This window comes from Rhineura floridana, chromosome 6, assembly GCF_030035675.1.
Source record: "Rhineura floridana isolate rRhiFlo1 chromosome 6, rRhiFlo1.hap2, whole genome shotgun sequence".
Taxonomy (NCBI): Eukaryota; Metazoa; Chordata; class Lepidosauria; order Squamata; family Rhineuridae; genus Rhineura; species Rhineura floridana.
This window is the reverse complement of record NC_084485.1, coordinates 148,990,061-149,009,583: the sequence shown is the minus strand read 5'-3', so window position 1 is coordinate 149,009,583 and position 19,523 is coordinate 148,990,061. Positions and strand designations below refer to the sequence as shown.

Sequence of the window (19,523 nt, the reverse complement as noted above, 5' to 3'; positions counted from 1 at the left end):
TCCCCCTATCAACCAATTGGTCAGCAAAAAAATTATGTATGCTCCTCTCCCCCTTTGCAACGAAGCACAATATGGCTGTAAAGGAGTTCTCACCTGGAAGGAAAGGCTGCTGGTCAGTTTCACGCCTGCCTTGTTTGTATTTGCGATATTATGTTTAAATGAATGTATGCTTTTCTGCCTTTATTGATATTTAAGGAGATACACACACTGGCAATTGCACTTATTTCTCCAAAAAAGCAAGAAACGAGTCATCCCCCCTCCTTCTCCCTTTCCTTCCCAGGGAGAATGAAATTGATAAAGCTTTTGCAGGCTTGAAACCAACCAGCAAACCTTTTCTTCTTTGTATTTGGGATATTACACTTAAACGAATGTATGCTTTTCTGCCTTTATTGATATTTAAGGAGATACACACACTGGCAATTGCACTTATTTCTCCAAAAAAGCAAGAAACGTGTCACCCCCCCTCCTTCTCCCTTTCCTTCCCACTGAGAATGAAATTGACAAAGCTTTCGCAGGCTTGAAACCAACCAGCAAACCTTTTCTTCTTTGTATTTGGGATATTACACTTAAACCAATGTATGCTTTTCTGATTTGAAGCAAAAACCCCAGCAAGTAGAATGAAATTGACAAAGCTTGCGGAGGCAGGTTGAAACCGACCACCACCCCTTTCTCGCTTGCTGTGCATTGCAGATCTCACCCAGAGTGGCAGCCCAGTTTGCAGGCTGGCAAAAAATAAAATGCATCTGTGCAGTAGTTGCAGACCCCGCCACACACCCCACCATTGCGATGATTGGTTCAATTTTCCCAGGCTTATTCTCGCACATGTGCAAAAGTGCAGATACGTGATTGGCTGGAATGAGGAGAAGGGGCAAGGGGAAACGCCCAAGAACCACCCATCAGCTGTAAAGTCCGCGGTATTGCATCCTAACTCCTGAAGGCACAGCAGATGATTCCCGATTTTAAACAGCAAATAGCATTTTTGCCGGTATTGCAAGGAGCGGATTTAACCCGCGAAAATGCATAACAGCGCGAGATGTCATTTGGACGACCGAAAAATAATGAACACACATAGCGGGCATGTCACACATTTTACAGTCGTCTGGATGAGCCCTTACTTTACTCTGTGCTTTTCATATGGGGAACCTTGCCCAATGCTGTATTGATCCTCCACCTCTCTTCATGTTATATGCATAGTGACACCATCCAGGGTGGGGAATGGGAAGGGCACACAAAGATTCCCTGACTCAGCTGACAGATTTATTTATTAAACTTGTATACCGCCCCATAGCCGAAGCTCTCTGGGCGGTTTACAATAACTAAAAACAAATACAATTTAAAATACATCTTTTAAAAAACAATTTAAAACACAATTTAAAAATTTAAAAAACAATATAGAACACATGCTAAAATGCCTGGGAGAAGAGGAAAGTCTTGACCTGGCGCCGAAGAGATAACAATGTTGGCACCAGGTGCACCTCGTCAGGCAGGTCATTCCATAATTTGGGGACCACCACTGAGAAGGCCCTCTCCCTTGTTGCCATTCTCCGAGCTTCCCTCGGAGTAGGCACCCAGAGGAGGGCCTTTGATCTTGAACGTAGTGTACGGGTGGGTTCGTGTTGGGAGAGGTGTTCCATCAGGTATTGTGGTCCCAAGCCATGTAAGGCTTTATAGGTCAATACCAGCACCTTGAATCAAGCTCGGAAACATAAAGGCAGCCAGTGCAAGCGGGCCAGAATCGGTTTTATATGTTCGGACCATCTGGTCCCTGTTACCAATCTGGCCGCTGCATTTTGCACAAGCTGCAGTTTCCAAACCGTCTTCAAAGGCAGCCCCACGTAGAGTGCATTACAGTAATCTAATTTAGAGGTTACCAGAGCATGGTTACCCAGAAGCATTACCTTTCCTGGACAGCACAGTCATGTCCCTGAGCCCGGACTGGCAAAGGGGAGGGTGGGGCACCTGAGAAGCAAGAGGATTCCTGCCAGGGCCAGATTATCCATTAGGCTTAGTAGGCTGAAGCCTAGGGGCCCGGAGCTCTTGGGGGCCCACGCTCCGTGGAAGCAGGACAGGAGCTGCAGATAGTAGGACAAGAGCTTCCGAACCGCCCGCCATCCCCCTGCTTCACTTACCTTTTTCTCCGCTGTTTTTTGCGGTTTGCCATCAATCAAGATGGCGGCCGAGGTTTCCCTAAGGGGCTGAAGCCTCTGCCGCCATCTTGGTTGATGGCAAACCTGCTCGCGCAGTGTGCACAACCCCATAAAAAGTGGAAAGTTAGGTGAAGCGAGGGGGATGGGATGGGATGGGACGGGATGGCAGGCAGCTCAGAATCAGCCTAGGGGCCCTCCTCAGCTTAATCCGGCCCTGATTCCTGCCCACTGTTTTGGGAACTGACTGAGAAAACATACATGTATCTTTTTATGCAGACAAGTGAAATACCTCTCCAGAGTTGGTCCTGAAAAAGACTGTGCTCCATGTATCAAACGTTTTGGAAACAGTGAGACTGGTTTATCAAAAACAGTATATAGAGCAGAGATAGCCAACATGGTGCCCTCCAGGTATAGTTGGGCTTGCAACTTCTATCAGCCCCAGCCAGCCTGGCAAATGATCAGGAATAATGGGAATTGTAGTCCCACCACATCAGGAGGGTGCTACATTAGCTATACCTGGTTCAGAGGAACAATTCCAATCCAGCCATTGGCAAGCTGTGAAAGTGTATTAATGTACTGGGCTTGTCAAGAACCATTTTCAGTTATAGAGCTTCCATCTGCCTTTCTTCCTGGCCCTTAGCTACATGGGGCCTATGGGGACTTAGAAAATAGGGATGGGGAACCTGGGACCCAGGGGGCAAAATGCAGCTCTTTACATCTCTCTCTTTGGCTGGCCGTCAGGACTGTCAGGCCACACACCCTCCCAATCCACACCCTCACCAGCCCTGGGAGTGATGGAGTTTATAACACTCTTGAGCTGGAATGCAGGAGTTTTGCAGACATGATTGGATTCGCTTCTCAAGATGCAAGATAGACTTTAAGATGCAGCCAGGGCTATTGAGGTGTTTAACAAGGAAAAGAAAAGAAAAAAGGATGCCTTCCCCCATGTTTTGAGACTATAACATCTAGTAGTTACTCAGTTCGGCCTCCAGTCCTAAGAGAAATGCACTGGTCCTTTGGGAGACAGGGAGCACAAGTAAAAAGCTATGTGGTGGTCTTTGTATTAGCATAGCTGGATATTAAATTTTAGATGGAGCACTAGGTAAAAGTCAATTGAAACCAAATTGGGTAGCATTATCTCGGGCAGCCTTTCCCAACCAGTGTGCCTCCAGATGCTGTTGGACCACAACTTCCATCTTTCCTGACCATCGGCAATGCTGGCTGAGGCTGATGGGAGTTGTGGTCCAACAACATCTGGAGGCACGCTGGTTGGGAAAGGCTGATCTAGGGGTTGGAGGACATATCATACTTAAACGTAAAGCCCCATTTTCAGATGGAAGAAGTTTCTGCCTGATGAAGAGTACTGGAGAACTCAAAAGCTTGCTCTCCAATGTGTGACATTTTTGTTACTCTTAAGAATGGTATTTTCCTATTGTAGATTTTGTTTTTCTAGAGAACCAGCACAGCTACCTATGCTTTTTGTAACAGGGAACTGTGCAAGCAGTATTCCCCCCCCCTTCCCTCTTAAGGGATGGGGGAGGGAAAAAGGCAAGAAGGCTGGGCCTGAGGCTTGCTCTGCTTCAGAATCAGTTTAACCCCTTATTGACTGAATTCATTCTGGTATATCCTGTTCCATAGGCTATTTTCTCTTCCTCTTTTTTGTTTGCTTCCTCTCCTGCTTTACTTCAGCAGCAACAAATGTGAGCACTGGGCAGAATTTTTGAGTGAGATGTAGAGATGTACACTCTTTTGGGGTTGCCCCCTCTGTGTTGCAGTGGGGAGTTTGCCTCAAGTTGTATCACCTTAAACTACAGAAAAAGAACTTTGGAAGAGATCTAAATCGTTTTATGCCAGGGGAAGCTCTGCTCTTATTGCCACAGTGCAACTGACAAGTGTACCCTTGATCAGGTGCAGAATGGCTTCCCCTCACTAACACTACCTACCTGGTATCAGAAGGTCTGACTTGGGGGAAGGTGGGGTTCTGCTGTATCTCCTTTTGAGAACAGACTATAGGTAGATAAAACATCATTACTATTGCTAATAAGGTTGTGGCTTTGTGTTAGCGAAGTGCAAAAATTGTTTTGTTAGACATTGGATGGACACCCATAACTTGTCAGCTTTGAATGGAATTAATCAGTGATCACCGTAGGTTCTAGGGCTTAGATGAGCACCAGGGTAGCACTTAAAAACTTAACTGATTAAAATTGCAATCCTGTATTCACGAGGGAATAAGTGCCCAATGAGGTTTGCTTCTGGGTTCATGTTGTAAACTGATTTGAACATATCAAAGTTTTTGATGTTTCACATTGACTTACCAAGGCTCATCTATGTACCTGGAAGTGTCCACACTACAAACCTGCTTTCTTCCTCTGTATATAATTCCAAATCTGAAAATCAAAATTGCCCAAATGTGAGGCTTTATTTGGTAGAACAGGCTTTAGGGAGATGTGTGATTACAATCATGTGCAGCTTGTTAACATTTCTCTTTCTAAGCTTATATACAAAAGTGGCATAAAAGCAAGGGTTGCTATCTTTGCAAGGCAGTTAACACAGGTTCAGATTCGGTCATCTTTCTTACCCTTCCTCCTAGTAGGAAGCCTAGGTGGGCTGTCCACTTTTAAAACTATATGTCTTGTACATTTGTGCCACTTGTACATTTACTTATCCTTTCTACATTTACTTATCTTTTAAAATAAAAGGAGGAAGAAGCAGATTCATGATGCCACAGGTGCCAGCCAGTCCCAGCTGTGCACAGCAGGAATCTGTTGCAAACTCATAGAACTGATTCCCCCTGAGTTTGACCCTGGTGAAAAATGTTCCTGTGCAAGATATGTATATAGCTTACAGTACGCTACAAAAGGTATATATGTCAAACAATTCAGAAGGAAATTTTAAAAGTACACAAAGTTCTACTCAGTGCCCCTCACAGTCAGTAGTCAGTCAGAATGAAAGGGGGAGTCTGTAAGCCACTGGGAAGAGTCTTCTAACATGCTTCCTCCTTGTCCTTTCCTTGTGACTGGAGCCAATCAGAGTGAAAGGAGGTGAGTCAGTCACTGAGAAGACTGGGATTGAAAAATGGGCTTGTTTTGCAGACAGTGGGTAACAATGCTCCCGGAGTTTCCTCTCTTATCAAGTAATATTTTATTTGCACTCAGCTGAAAATACTTCTCTTTCATCTCATCCTGCCCCAAGTTTTCTCATAGGCATCCCAATGTAAAATAGGGCTGCTTCACACATCATGTAGCAACCTTGGTACACCACTGACTATAAACTAGAAAAGGAACCCTTCACAGGGAACCACAGCCAGTACCTGCTTTCTGAAGCAACCCTTAATAAAGATAATTTTCTGGTTAGTCTGGGAGATTCTTCACAATGTAGCAGCTTCTCTGATTGTATGCTGCATTATTTGTTTCATATACAAATGTGGTGAAATGTGACACTTTCCCCCCCATAAATGGCTGAGTGGCCCAAAGCAAAGCATGCCATTTTGCTCCTTTTAATCTTCTCACACCAGGAAGCACCTGATCACACTAAATTGTTCAACTCAATAGTCACACGCTTGTGCTGTCGTTCCACAGATAACACCAAACCAATTAATACAAGTGCCTGAGCCAAATTTAACACTGATTCATACCCAATGCGGTGTTGACACTTTACAACAGAAGAAAAGTGATGTTGCAGAGAAGGGGTGAAATATGTTCAAAGTTTAAATTTCTAAATGTATAAGCATTTTGGTAAATGACAGACGGAACTTTGTTGGGGAGCTTCAGGAAGAGTATATTGGTAAAGAGTTGAAACATGATGGAATTTCTAGGAGACTTTTAAGTACTTGTTTTAGTCAAGTTTTGTTTGAAACGTTGATGCTTGCCTGGAGCCCTTGGAACAGAGTGGGCAATATTTTATAAATGAATATTACAATGCTATAAAAGGAGCTCTAGAAAACATGAATGTTTTCATGTTCCCGAGGGACAGTTTTGCATAATCAATTTTTTACAATCTTTGTTACATGAAAGAGAATTCACATGTAGAGCTTTCTTCGGAACTTTCTACCTGGACTGTTAACCCTCAGGAAGTATTGGGGACCAAGAATCACTTGGTGGGAGATGGGGAAAGAGGAGAGACTGAATTTCACATACGTATTTGAACTTGTTAGCCAGTTCTATGGCTGCAGGTTTCCAAGAAATGTTGTACTTCCTGTTATTTATTAGCCGGGCACTATGCTCAACTCTTAATATCTAGCTCCTTAAATGTGTTTCCCCCCCTTTTTTGTTTTTAATTACTGTCTGAAGTTTACGTCTTCCTGTTTTATTTAGATATGGAAACCTGGAGATCTCAAACTGTGAAGAAGATGGGAGCCAGAACTCTACCGAGACCAAAACAGTACTCAGGAAGTAAGTGTCGCTTTTCTATGAACAGCAAAAATCACAGCCAGGATTGAATACTAAGAAAAGGATGTGGTCGGTTCGTCCTTAGTAAACTGCATCAATCTACTTATTATATAAAGGAAGGCAGCAAATTTGTCACAACTGTACAAAAGGTCAAACATCAGAAGGGTGAAGAGAGAAGGTAATTGTCACAAATGAGACCAAACAGAAGGACCACAATGAGTAGGATTTTAAAAAAGTAAAATGGCATTCTTAATTCAGCTAAGTAAGAGCACAGTCCTATGCGTGTCTACCCAGCAGTAAGTCTCATTGAATTCAGTGGGACTTACACCCATGTGAGTGGGTATAGGATTGCAGTCTATGTCCCATTTATTGCCACAGGTGTTTTAAGTATATGCTTAAATCTCCATTGAAATAAATGGGCTTTTAAAAATATAGCAGGATTGTGCGGGGGGAGGCGTCATCTTCACAGTGAAGCATAATTTCATCTTGTATATTATGCCTCCTTAAATGCAACTGAATGTTCTCATATGCTCAGTCTTGTACTTAAAACCATCATTTTTCTCAAAGTCTTATTTAAAATGTTATAATCTGTTCCAGACCAAGAGATTCAGCTGCACAGTGGCAGCTAGAACATCAGAGAACTGGGGGAAGGGGGGGGAGCCTCTGTACACTTTTGCCCAATCCTAGTATCTGTTGTACTATTGTCTATTTTATTGTATTTTAAATATATTGTAAGCTGCCTTGAGACTTTTTGGTTAGTAGGTGAGGATTAAATACTCCAAAAATAATAAATATAGAGAATAGCATTGGGTGACTGTCTTTTGGCCCCCTGGCAGCTGTGCTGTGGGGTGCCGCAGGGTACCATCTTGTCCCCCATGCTGTTTAACATCTGTATGAAGCCCTTGGGAGCAGTCATCAGGAGCTTTGGGGCGAGGTGTCAGCAGTATGCTGATGATACCCAGCTCTATTTCTCCGTAACATCTGAATCAGGAGAAGCCGTGCAAGCCCTGGACCGCTGCCTGGACTCGGTGGTGGGCTGGATGAGGGCCAATAAACTGAATCCTAGCAAGACAGAGGCGCTGTGGGTTGGTGGTTCCCAAGTTTGGATAATTGGTTAGTTGTCTGCTTTGGATGGGGTCGTACTCCCTCTGAAAGAGCAGGTCCGTAGCCTGGGGGTGCTCCTGGATCCATCTTTGTCGCTAAAGGCCCAGGTGACTTCAGTGGCTAGGAGTGCCTTTTACCAGCTTCGGCTGGTGAGACAGCTGCAGCCGTTTCAGGACCGGGATAGCCTGACCACTGTTGTCCATGCACTGGTAACCTCCAGGCTGGATTATTGTATTGCGCTCTATGTGGGGCTGCCCTTGAGGTTGGTACGGAAGCTGCAGCTGGTGCAAAATGCGGCGGCGAGACTGCTCACTGGAGCCGGGTATTGCCAACATGTCACCCTGCTGCTGAAAGAATTGCACTGGCTGCCCATTTGCTACTGGGCCAAGTACAAGGTTCTAGTTTTGGTGTACAAAGCCCTATACAGTTCAGGACCAGGATACCTGAAAGACCGTCTTACCCCTTATATACCCAGTCGATCACTGCACTCTGCAGGTGAGGGCTCCTGCCTATACCATCTTATCAGGAGGTTCGTTCTGCACAATATAGGAAACGGACCTTTAGTGTGGTGGCACCTACCCTGTGGAACTCCCTCCCTTTCAATATTAGGCAGGTGCCATCTCCACTATCTTTTCTGCGCCTTTTGAAGACTTTCCTCTTTCAACAAGCCTTTTAGGTTGAGACCTATCCCAGTCTGCATCTTTGTCAGAATTGTTGAATATGTTTTTATTAATGTTTTTAACCCTTTTTTAAAGTTGTTTTTTTAATGTTTTTAATGCTGTCTTGTTTTCATGTATTTTAAGATCTGTTTTTATGATGTTTTAAAGCTTTTTAGTGCTTTGTTTGCCGCCCTGGGCTCCTGCTGGGAGGAAGGGCAAGATACAGATTAAATAAATAAATAAATAAATAAATAAAATAAATAGTGAAGTGTTACAACATTTTTCTTTGTGTGTTTGGGTGCAGAGTTTGGCTCAAGTAGGATGCCTACTCCCTCAACAGAACTAGACAATAACAATTCTGGAGAGAGGATGATGTGAACTCTGGGCATTTTTATTTGTGGGATGTTAATAGTTTTCAGCCATAAACCTGGCTGAGAGTTCGTGCACTGGAGCAGACGAGGGCAGCATGAGTTAAGGAAAGCTTGAAGGCCTGAATAGATCTTGAATGGGCAGAGTAATTTGCAGGGTGCACTGGTGGAACCTTTTTGAAAAAAACTGATAATGCTATTGTGAGTTGTACCCCGTCTTAAAATACGTAAAAATATGGGTGCTTCCAGATGGGAAAGAGCTAGTGTGGCGTAGTGGTTAGAGTGTTGAACTATGACCTGGGAGACCAGGGTTTGAATCCCCACACAGCCATGAAGCTCACCTTGAGCCAATCACTGCCTCTCAGCCTCAGAGGAGGGCAATGGTAAACCCCCTCTGAACACCGCTTACCATGAAAACCGTATTCATAGGGTCGCCATGAGTTGGGATCGACTTGAAGGCAGTCCATTTCCATTTTCCAGATGGGAATTGGTGCTGCTTATGCTGACAAGCTTTTCTTGCAGTATCCAGACAATGTTGTCATCATCAAAATGCCAGACACCACTTTTTTCTATATTTGATCCAGATTTCCCCTTACTGTGGACAATCTAATAAGTAAAAATGACCCATAGTACATCTGTAACCACTGCATGTGTGGAAGTTTGTTACCACATTTTGGGGTGGGAGGATGAGGTTTATTGTCATGTTTGTGATGTTTTGGTGGGTGGTCTCTATTGCCACACCTGTTTGGTCTTCACCTGAGCATAATCTAGCAATTTTGCTTCTGGTACCAGAAGCCTATTTCCGCCTATTGCTGCATGCCTGATATTCTCCCAAGATCTCCACACAGTAAATGAGTGGGCGGGATTACCTGGGAGAATTGCAGCACCCACGTGTTCTGGGGATGTTTGCTGCTGGGCGTAAGTGTGTCGGAGTCATCGTTTTGGTCTGGTTTTTTTCCGTAATGTTTGCTGCCGACTCACAGGGTTCTGCTGTTTTCCTTTTGCCATATTCAACCTGCCCTTCGAGGCCTGGACCAGATTAGGTCTCCTGTTGTCAACGAAAAGATGGAAGGGGTGGCTGCAACCATGGCTCTTGCCACCCGTCTACTTTGCAAGCAATAAAATTGGTTGCTGACTTGGACCATCAACTGAGTGCTACTGTCTGAACTGATGTTTTTACCTTTGGATAGTCATGCTAAATGTTGAGGCGGTGCCTGGATTAATGTTTATACTCCAGCCCTTAAGGCTGCATTTGGAAGTCACAATAATCCAACCTACCCTCCTCCCAGACTCATGTGCTCTTCCCTCCCACTCCTCCTGAGCAGCCAAAAGGAAAGGAATTTGAAAGCTTTCACTTTACCTTTAGATTAACCGTGGCTTGTTATATTGTTCAAACCTGACTAACTGCAGTTAATCTTAAACTATGGTTTGTTTGAAACAAGGCAACTTCAAACCATGGGTTGTTTCAATGCACCATAGTTAAGATTTACTGAGGTAAATTGAAACTGGAAGTGAAATTTTCCATTTTCCTTTCAGTCACATTGGAAGAGAAGAAAGGAGGGTAGGAATAATAGTTTAGCTGCCAGGGTGATTTTAAGCTACATTTCTGTGAATACTTCCAGTGTGGCGTAGGGGTTAAGGTGTTGGACTACGACCTGGGAGACCAGGGTTCAAATCCCCACACAGCCATGAAGCTCACTGGGTGACCTTGGGCCAGTCACTGCCTCTCAGCCTCAGAGGGAGGCAATGGTAAACCCCCTCTGAATACCGCTTGCCATGAAAACCCTATTCATAGGGTCGCCGTAAGTCAGGATCGACTTGAAGGCAGTCCATGTCCATTTTTCCAATGTTAACTTTCATCCCATTTAAGTGTGCCCTTCTTCCTTGGGGAGAGCCAGTGTGGTATAGGGGTTAAGGTGTTGGATTACGACCTGGGAGACCAGGGTTCGAATCACCACACAGCCATGAAGCTCACTGGGCAACCCTGGGCCAGTACTGCCTCTCAGCCTCAGAGGAAGGCAATGGTAAACCCCCTCTGAATACCGCTTGCCATGAAAACCCTATTCATAGGGTCGCCATAAGTCGGAATTGACTTGAAGGCAGTCCATTTCATTTCATACTTTGGTCCACTTTGAAGCATCTGATAAATAAGGCTGCTGGTTTTGAAATCTTGTAGCACAGGACACTTCTTCCTTCATTTAAAGAACTCAAGGCAGGTTGCATGCAGTTCTCTGATTTTTTACCTCACTCCTAGGAGTGGGGTAAAAAGTCGGAGGAAAACAGTCCGAAGTCCAATGAAAACAGAAGTGGGAGTGGAAATTGTCATTGTTTGTTTCTTTGTCCCATATCCAGAAATGAAATCAGTCCATTGAATACACTTAGTATTCACTGTTGTTGCTTTCAGACCAGAAAGGATAATGTAATTGATTATGTTTTCCCCACATTTGCATTGCAGTTCCTTTGAAATGAATGGGATGGAATAACATAATGACAATTGTAACTTACATAATTTATGTAATTAATTACGAAGGTTACAGTATTTCACCACAGCAAACAGAAAGGCAAATCATGTAGTTGGGTGGGCGATGAACTGAGGCAAGATGGAAACTCTGCTGCATGGAACAAATACCATCTTACACTCCTACTCACAACTTTGTGAAATAGATTAGAATGAGGAGGCATTTGAACCTCACCTATCCAGGTTTCAGTCTAACTGCTAGATTCCACTGAACTTAAAATCCTGACAGTAAGGATAAAACTTGGGGGAGTTGTATTCCAGCACTTGAAGAGTCCTGTAGTCTGTCTTCCTTGCCCTTTCAGAAAGAGTAGTATGGCTCCAGCCGAACTGAATAACCTTTCAGGTCTTGAGAAATGTACCGCCTTGGCATCTACATGAAGTTTTCCAGTTTAGATTGACTTTCTGACTAGCTCTATTCTCTCCCTCTGCCCTTTTGTCATGAAGTACTTTGTATTTCAAAAGACAATTTAAGCTATGTCAGATATGCCAAGGAGACTGTAGCATAATATGGTAGATAGATAAACTGGCTGACAGCCAAAAGGGGCCTGGGCATGGCTCCAGCCTGAGCCATTGATTCTCTTCTGACATTGGCCTTGTCTCTTGACCTTTGTGTGTTTTGGTCAATCCAGCTATAATTCTGAGCTAAAGTGTTGTCAAAGGGTTTCCCCCTGCCTCTTTCTCAAACACAATGAATATTTGTTTTGCTAAATTTCATGGGAAAGTTGTTGTAAATATGAAACTTGGTGATGTGGGCTTGTTGCAGAATGCAATACCAAGATTTGAAATGGTTTTAAGAAAATAACTCATATTTGGTGATGTTTTGACCACAGTCTTGTTCCCCTGCATGTACAGGTTGCAGAGTGACCTCTACATTTTCCTTAATGGAGCAATTAGCAGCTTTGCTGGGGGATGGGATTTTCAAAGGAAAACAGTGCAAGTGAGAGGGTTTCAATTTGAATCAGCCCTCTCCTCCATCACAATTGGGTTTTTTTACAAGAAAGAGACAGGAGATTACCATTATCTCATCTAGTTTGGTCCCTACTATTTGTAAATGGACTGAGGGCACAATCTTTCTTCCTCTCCTACTTAAAGTTGCCTTCCTGGTATAAAAGTGTAGCTTGTAAACTCCTCAGAGCAGGGATTTTTCTTTTTGTTATTATTTGGTGCTATATAAATAAAACATATACAAATAATACTGTCATATAGTTGCATACTGCAAGGAGACAGGAGACAGGGTCTTAGCTCTCACATGTTAATGATCATCTTGCAGAATATTAGAGCCTGCAACAGCAAATCTGCAATGGAACATTTGGGCTACTTTAATGAAAAATGGTGGTTAAGGTGGCCATGTGTCCTACTTTAGAGAAGAATCCTCTATTTGATGGGCTGTCAGAAGACAGTCCTTTCTCTGAAGGGTGGTCTAAAAGAAGTCTCAAATCTACCCATCAACAGTTAGCCCCTGGATATCAGACTGAGCAGACTGATCACCTGAGCACAGTCTCTACACAGGTGACATGTATTTTTATGTACATTATAGTAATAATTTCTACATTGGCATTTAGACATATACGTTGGCGTAGCCAAATGTATTCAACCTGTGTCCTGTTTTTGGAAATTCATTTCTTCTTTCTTGGCAATGCCTAATTAGCCACCCTAACTGTCGTTTTTAAAATCATCATCTGCTGCAGCAGCAGCAGCAGCAGCTCACAGATTCTTTTGTGGGCAGGATTTTTTTTTTTTTGCCTTTTGTCTCCTCTTCAATTATTATTGTTCCAGTAAAGCACAGTGTCTTGTTTCAGTGTTACATAAATACTTGTACCAAAGGAATGGACTTAAGAGAAGCAGCCACTGAATGAATGTGAGATGAGTGAAAGAATATTGGCTGAAGTTCTTTAAAGCCTGGGAAACCCACAGTGGGATACACTGAATGTTTTGTTTGTGAGTTGAATGCAATCAAGTTTCATTCCAGCAAAGGGTAAAATAACAAAAGAAACCAGTGTGGTTGAAGTGAGGAGACAAAGGGCCAAATGGTGGCAATTAAGAGAACTGGAAAATGGGGAAGGTTATAAAAACAAGCCAAATTATTTGCACAATGGGAAAACAAGGAGAAAAAGTGAGTAATGGCAACAGTGTGGCATGGTCAACATAAAAGCAAAAATCATGAAACTTGAGAGTCCTAGCGCAACATTCAACATTGCACCCTGGGGACCTATGTGTGCCGTCGGTTAAGATTATGGGGAAACCAGATGCTTCATGGAGCTTTAGTTTTCATGCATGCCCACATAAAAACCGAGGACCACCATTCTGGGGTAGAACACATGCTTTGTACATGTATAGTGTCCCAGATTCAATTCATGGTGTTTCTCTGCAGTATGGCTGTTGTTGACGCTGGTAATGCTCCATAGGACCCAACTCTTAGGAATGTGTTTTGGCAAAATGACAACCTGTAATTGGATTACGTGAAGGCTTTTAAAATGTTCACAGTCAGAATAGTGATGGTGGCCTGTGGGCTGTCTTGCCTCCAATATGTCCTGCATTTTAATCTCCCTACATTTCAGTATAACAGCTGGTATAGCACAGTGGGGAGGAGAGCCTGGCTGGGAGTCCAGAGTCTGTGAGTTCAAATCCCCACTCGTGTCTCCTGGGTGTCAAGGGCCAGCTAAAGATCACCCCCACAGCGAGTGGCTCAGGGGTTATGTGCCCTGCCCCCTGTGCAGCCGTGGGCAAGCTGCATAGTCCCAAGGAGCCCAGTTGCCCCCAGCTGGCTGTTGTAGACAAGGAAGGGGCTGGCTTGTGCAGCTGTGGCAAGCTGAGCAGGCCCTCACCAGCTGGGGAGGACTAGCCTCAGAGGGAGGCAATGGTAAACCACCTCTGAATACCGCTTACCATGAAACCTCTATTCATAGGGTCGCCATAAGTCGGGATCGACTTGAAGGCAGTCCATTTCCATTACATTTCAGTATCAGTGTTGGGGGGAAATCACTTGTGTGTGTACGCACGTGTGCATGTGCATGTGCCATGGAGAATTCACCCTAATCTGTGTGTGATGGAGACAAACTGAAACTCTGGTAGTTCATTGGGAAGGAAAAGGCAGTCTGTACATGCCTTTCTGAGTGGTACAGAGTGCCCAAATGAATTGCCTCTGGATCCAATGGGTGCCAAAGTATGCGGCTCCTGATACTCCACAAGCTGACCACCCCTCATTGCTCAGCCTAGCCCTAAGAAATGGGGCTGTGTCTTGTTTGTATCAGTGTTCATGATCTGGTTGCGTTAAAACATCAAATATCAAACAAAATATGGGTTAAAGCTAGGTGAACTCCAGTTTTGCAGAAAGTGACCTCTTCTTCCTCCCTTCCTCAGCCTGGATTGCTATTGCCCATAGAGGGCATTATCAAAAGGTGAACCTCAGCTCACAAAGGGGTGGAATTAAGGTGTAAAATCTGAAGCCCAAGATTCTAGGCCTACATCTGCAAGCTAGAACTCTCACATCCAAGAATCAACCATGTGTAGTGGCCAAGACAAATACTATAAACTACACTTTAAACAAATGAACAGTTCATAATAGTGAGGTACATTAAATTGGCAGAAAGCAGTCTTCTGCTCATGAAGAACAGAATCAATGATGTCAGTTTTCTGTCTGAGATCAAGCCTCCTAGCTGTATCTGTGTCTTTGACTTGGCAGGAACAGGGGGTTTCTTCTCAGGGACATCAAACATTCAAGCTGCTGCAAGGTTTGGGCCCTTGTCCAAACTTTTTCCAGAAAGTGTCCCTCCCTAATATACTGATTAAATAGTCAGCTGATAGGTCAGTGGGCTACAAGCGCTGTCTGCATAGCTTGTCTTTTTAAGTCCTTACAGACTGACATTATTATGTTGGGAAAACAGACTCTGGAAGCTTTGAACTTTTCAACTACGCTGTGAGTGCAGCTCTGTTCTTTATGTAAATAGTAACATCCACACTTTCCCCCACACTTACAGGGTAGAGTATGAAGAGCGAAATCACACAAAAACCACAGTAGTAAAATGCATTAGAATCTGCTACATGCATTTTGCTATGACCTTGCCACATGGTTTCCTCCTCTGTATGGTCCCCCATCCTTGCTCTAAACGCAATTATTTGTCTCCAGCATTACTCATCCTCTGTCAGTGCTTCTGTGTAGCATGTGAAGTCACACTGTAAAATGGACTATGTAAAACCAAATCATTATTCAGGATATATAAATTACTTGCTGTCAAAGCCTTTGGGAGCATTAAGGATTCATTAATAAAAGAGAATAGGGTATAGCATTAACAATCATATTCTTAAACCAGGAATTACAATTTCATTCAGGAAGCAAGCCAAGCATATAACAGAGATTAAAAGGCGAGCCTTTTACAGAGTCTCCCACATTAAGGACTCTAGGCTTGCCGAGGAGCAGGTGGGGATGGGGGGCACTGAAAGCTGCTTTTCACTTGCTAACATGAAAACTGACCAGGCTCAGTTCTTTCAAAATATTGATACTTCATTTAAAATATTGATATTAATATCCAGGGCTTTTTTTGTGGTGGTGCTCACCGGTATGTAGTCCCAGCATCTCTTTTTTGGCTGCCTATGGCAACTATTGCGTGCTGGCACCCACAGCATTTTATCAAGGTATGAGTACCGTCAGCTCATTGTTTTACCCCCAAAAGTATTGTTAATATTTTGGGGAACAAAAAAAATCAGACCGGTAAAAGGTGAATAGTGGGGAAAAACTGAACTCAAATCGATACTGCCTGTTAGGTTGATGGCATGCTTTCAAAGAGGCATCAGCCAAAAGGTCCCATCCTTATCAGAAACAGGGAGCTGCCTACACATTTCCCCGTATATCTATAGGGTAGTGTTGTATGCATTAACAATGAGAAAGGAATGGGCTTCTTAACTGACCCACAACAGTGTTGACTGCCAAGTGTTTTTTTTTTAATCTGAATGACATGGGAAACTTGACAATTTAAGTTTTGATCATTTTGACTCCTGAAAATTGTGTTTTAACTTACTCTTGGGATTGTCTAGTTTGTTTTTCGTGATTTATATTGTAACGGTCATTGGTTACATATGATAATAAATGTGGCTGACTGACTTATATCTCAGCGTGTAAAAGTGCTGGAAACTTTCTTTTTCCTTTTTTAATGAAAATAGAAAAACTCAAGGAAAGAGCTTTGAATGTTCCACCCTTTTATCTTTCCCTTCCCATGAATTGGGGAAGCTGGAAATGGAAGGGCAAACCTTTCTTTCATTTGTGTTTCTGACAGCATGCCTCCAGACTGTGCTGTGATGAGTCCCACTCCCACTAGGGCTTACTGTCAGAGAGCAAAAGTTGAACCACTCCTCTGCTGGACAACTATGAAATATTTCCCATCATCTTGCCAGCAGCACCAGCTTGCTGATGGGCCCCTTGTTTAACGAGTGCTTTTCTGCTGTCCTTTACAATGCCTGTATCCTTGTGAGGGGAGCTTTTAAGCTTAAAGTATTTAAAACTCCTGGGTTTATATGGCTCTTTTTTTTGTACTTTGTTTTCCATTCTAAGAATAACAAGAAAAGTCAGTCTTTTGGGTTCAGTGGTACTTCCTTACTATAAGTGTAACTGTGCACTGAATGCTTTTTATTTATGGTTACACAAGGGATTTGAACCTTAGTTCTGATGGAAAACATTGGACGAGCCTTCACTTGATATCTAGGATGAGATTTAGCCCCTAAATTTTGGAGGAGAACTGGGTAGCATGAAGATACTGGGGGGGGGAGTCTGTATCAGAGTGACAGTACAGCTTAAAGGTTCAGTGTTGCGTGAGAAAAGAATGATAAGTTATTTCAGCACCTCCCTTCTTCCTTTTCATTGGAAAGTGCCTTTAGGGGCCTGTCTAAACTGGAAAGAGTTTTGTTACGGTTTAACGTCCATGACTTTCTTTAAAGCAGGGTAGTGGGGGGGAAAAACTTTTTCAGTCCAAGGGGCAGCGTTCTGGGGGCCACGGGGCAGCAGTATGTGGGGTGAGAGGCCAAAGTAAGCAGAGCAACAGAGGTGACATTTACCTTTTTACAGTAGTCTTCATTCAAGCCACACAAAAGTAAGACGTGTGCATTCAAACTCACATACACACCTCTCCATCCAGGCAAGCAAGAAGCGCAATCAAAATTCAAGGACACATTCCAACAAGGCAAAAGCCCTCATATTATTTATTATTATTATTATTAAATTTATTTATATACCACATTTTCCACAAATACACATGCTCAAAGCAGTTCACACAAATAGTCAAAATGCCAAAACACAACACAAAATAAAAAGTATAATCACTACATTAAGAAAAATATATACATCAAAGCATAAACGAGCATAAAGCTCAACAACAAAGCCAAAACAAAAATATTTAAAAAAGAACCCCCAAGCTGATACAAAAATCTCTTCCATCCCCCAAACCCCCATAGCTCAACCCAGAGGGCCTGAAAGTCTTTATTTAGATATATCAATGTGCATAGGGATGTCTTTAACGCTAGTTTTAAAACTAATCTTTAGCCATTGCTAGGGGAATTCTCAGAGGTTCTGATGAATACCAATGGCAGCCAATCAGATTTACATGATTTTTTAATGCCCTGTTTTTCAAAAAGGAGAAAACCTTGGTCTTATTGTTCCACTGAGGGAAGTGATAGGTGCAGTATACCTGGGACCTAGCTGGAACCCTGATGATAAATCTAACCTTTTCCTATGTGTTTCTTTACAGCGCCATAGCCTCCATCTTGAGGGCCTGGCTAGACCAGTGCTCTGAAGACTTCCAAGAGCCACCCCATTACCTTTGTTTGAGGAAACTGTTGGATTATCTGACACGGATCATGCCAGGGTCAGACCCAGAGAGAAGAGCACGACACCTGTTGGAGCAGTTTCAGAAGCAAGAACTGGTAAAAGACAGTAAGTATATTGTCTCCTATTTGTTTATTATTTATTAATTTATTGTATTTATATACTGCCCCATAGCCGAAGCTCTCTGGGCGGTTTACGATATTATCTCAGAATGTTAAAAAGAAACAATCAATGCTGTATATGCTCTGATATCAGTGGGGTTTCAGTGGCCAAGTGGATTGTATACTTTGCACTGTGTGTGTGGTAAATCACTTATCTGTTCCTTCTCCATGGGAGAGTAAGAATCCAAGCAGGCGCCACCAAGTCACATGCCTAGTGTTTCTTCATTGAAAATTATAAACGCCGGCATTTCTAAAAACTACACTGTTCAGGAGATGTTGGCATGACCATTGGCTTCATTCCCACTTGCAAGTCAATTCACAGTTGCTCCCTAATCAGATTTTTCACTTCTTTCATAGTCTTCTATCTAACATTACTTTCCTTTGATCAAGCAAGCTTTTTTCACCTACAGCATTTGTGTCATGCAACGTCTTTTCTTAGCTGCTGTCATGACAAAGGAAGCGTCTGTGGTTGTTTTTTCCTGTCTGAGTGGTGTGCCTCTAACATCCAAGGACAAAGGGAAAATTTACGTTACCAGGTCAAAGGGCCACTGGAACCATTGTGCACAGTAGTGACACTGGAATGCTGTGTGAGGTGTCAAGCCTGACAAATAGTCTTTCCCATCTCCCGAGACAGAAAGCTTCCTATGGGCAAAACTTAACATTGCTAAAAGGCTGTTGGAACATGTGCAATGAACGTAACAATATCAGTGTCCAGCTTTCGCAGAAAGGCAGTAGGAAGTGGACAGGAAGCGATAGCACAGGATAAAAAAAGGAATACAATAAAGATCAGTCCTTCTCTTCCCCTTAAACTTCACCTACTTGAATGTTCCAGAAATTATGACTAAATTATGCTGTTAATCAGATGTGGCACCAAATTATTTTATGTTAAGGCTGACTGCATTAAACCTAAACCTAAATGATTCTTCCCATCAGATATTCCGGAGCCTACAAGTACTGCTAATTTATGTCTAAGAATGTTCTTTTCTGGATTTGGTTCCAGCAGATCAAACAAAGGAAGTCTAAATACTGAGATCTATAATTATTTATTTGTTTGTTTGTTTATTATCATTATTTTTACCCCGCCCTTTTTCCAAAACTGGAACTCATGGCGGCTTCCAGATAAAAGCATACATATAACATACAAAAGTCTAGATTAAAATTGAATTAAACTATTTACAGTACTAAAGCATTCATACATACAATTAAAATAATTCAAACTCAGTTTAAAATAATACAATTAGACAATAGCAATGCAGCACCCTTCAAGTCCTGTCCTTAACAGCTTTCAGTTCCAAAGGCTGGTTGAAATAAAAAAGTCTTTGCTTGCCGACGGAAGGACTGCAAGGAGGGGGCCATTCTTGCTTCCC

General features: G+C 42.9%; 1 protein-coding gene across 2 annotated transcripts in view; it reads left to right on the top strand.

The window, feature by feature from the left end:
* Positions 1–19,523, top strand: part of RGL1 (ral guanine nucleotide dissociation stimulator like 1) — a 194,825-nt gene that overhangs the window by 134,825 nt on the left and 40,477 nt on the right. For both annotated transcript variants that reach the window (XM_061634056.1, XM_061634057.1), the window contains exons 9-10: positions 6,461–6,538; positions 17,919–18,103. In XM_061634056.1, the coding sequence (XP_061490040.1) occupies positions 6,461–6,538; positions 17,919–18,103 (263 nt within the window). The remainder of the gene's footprint in view (positions 1–6,460; positions 6,539–17,918; positions 18,104–19,523) is intronic.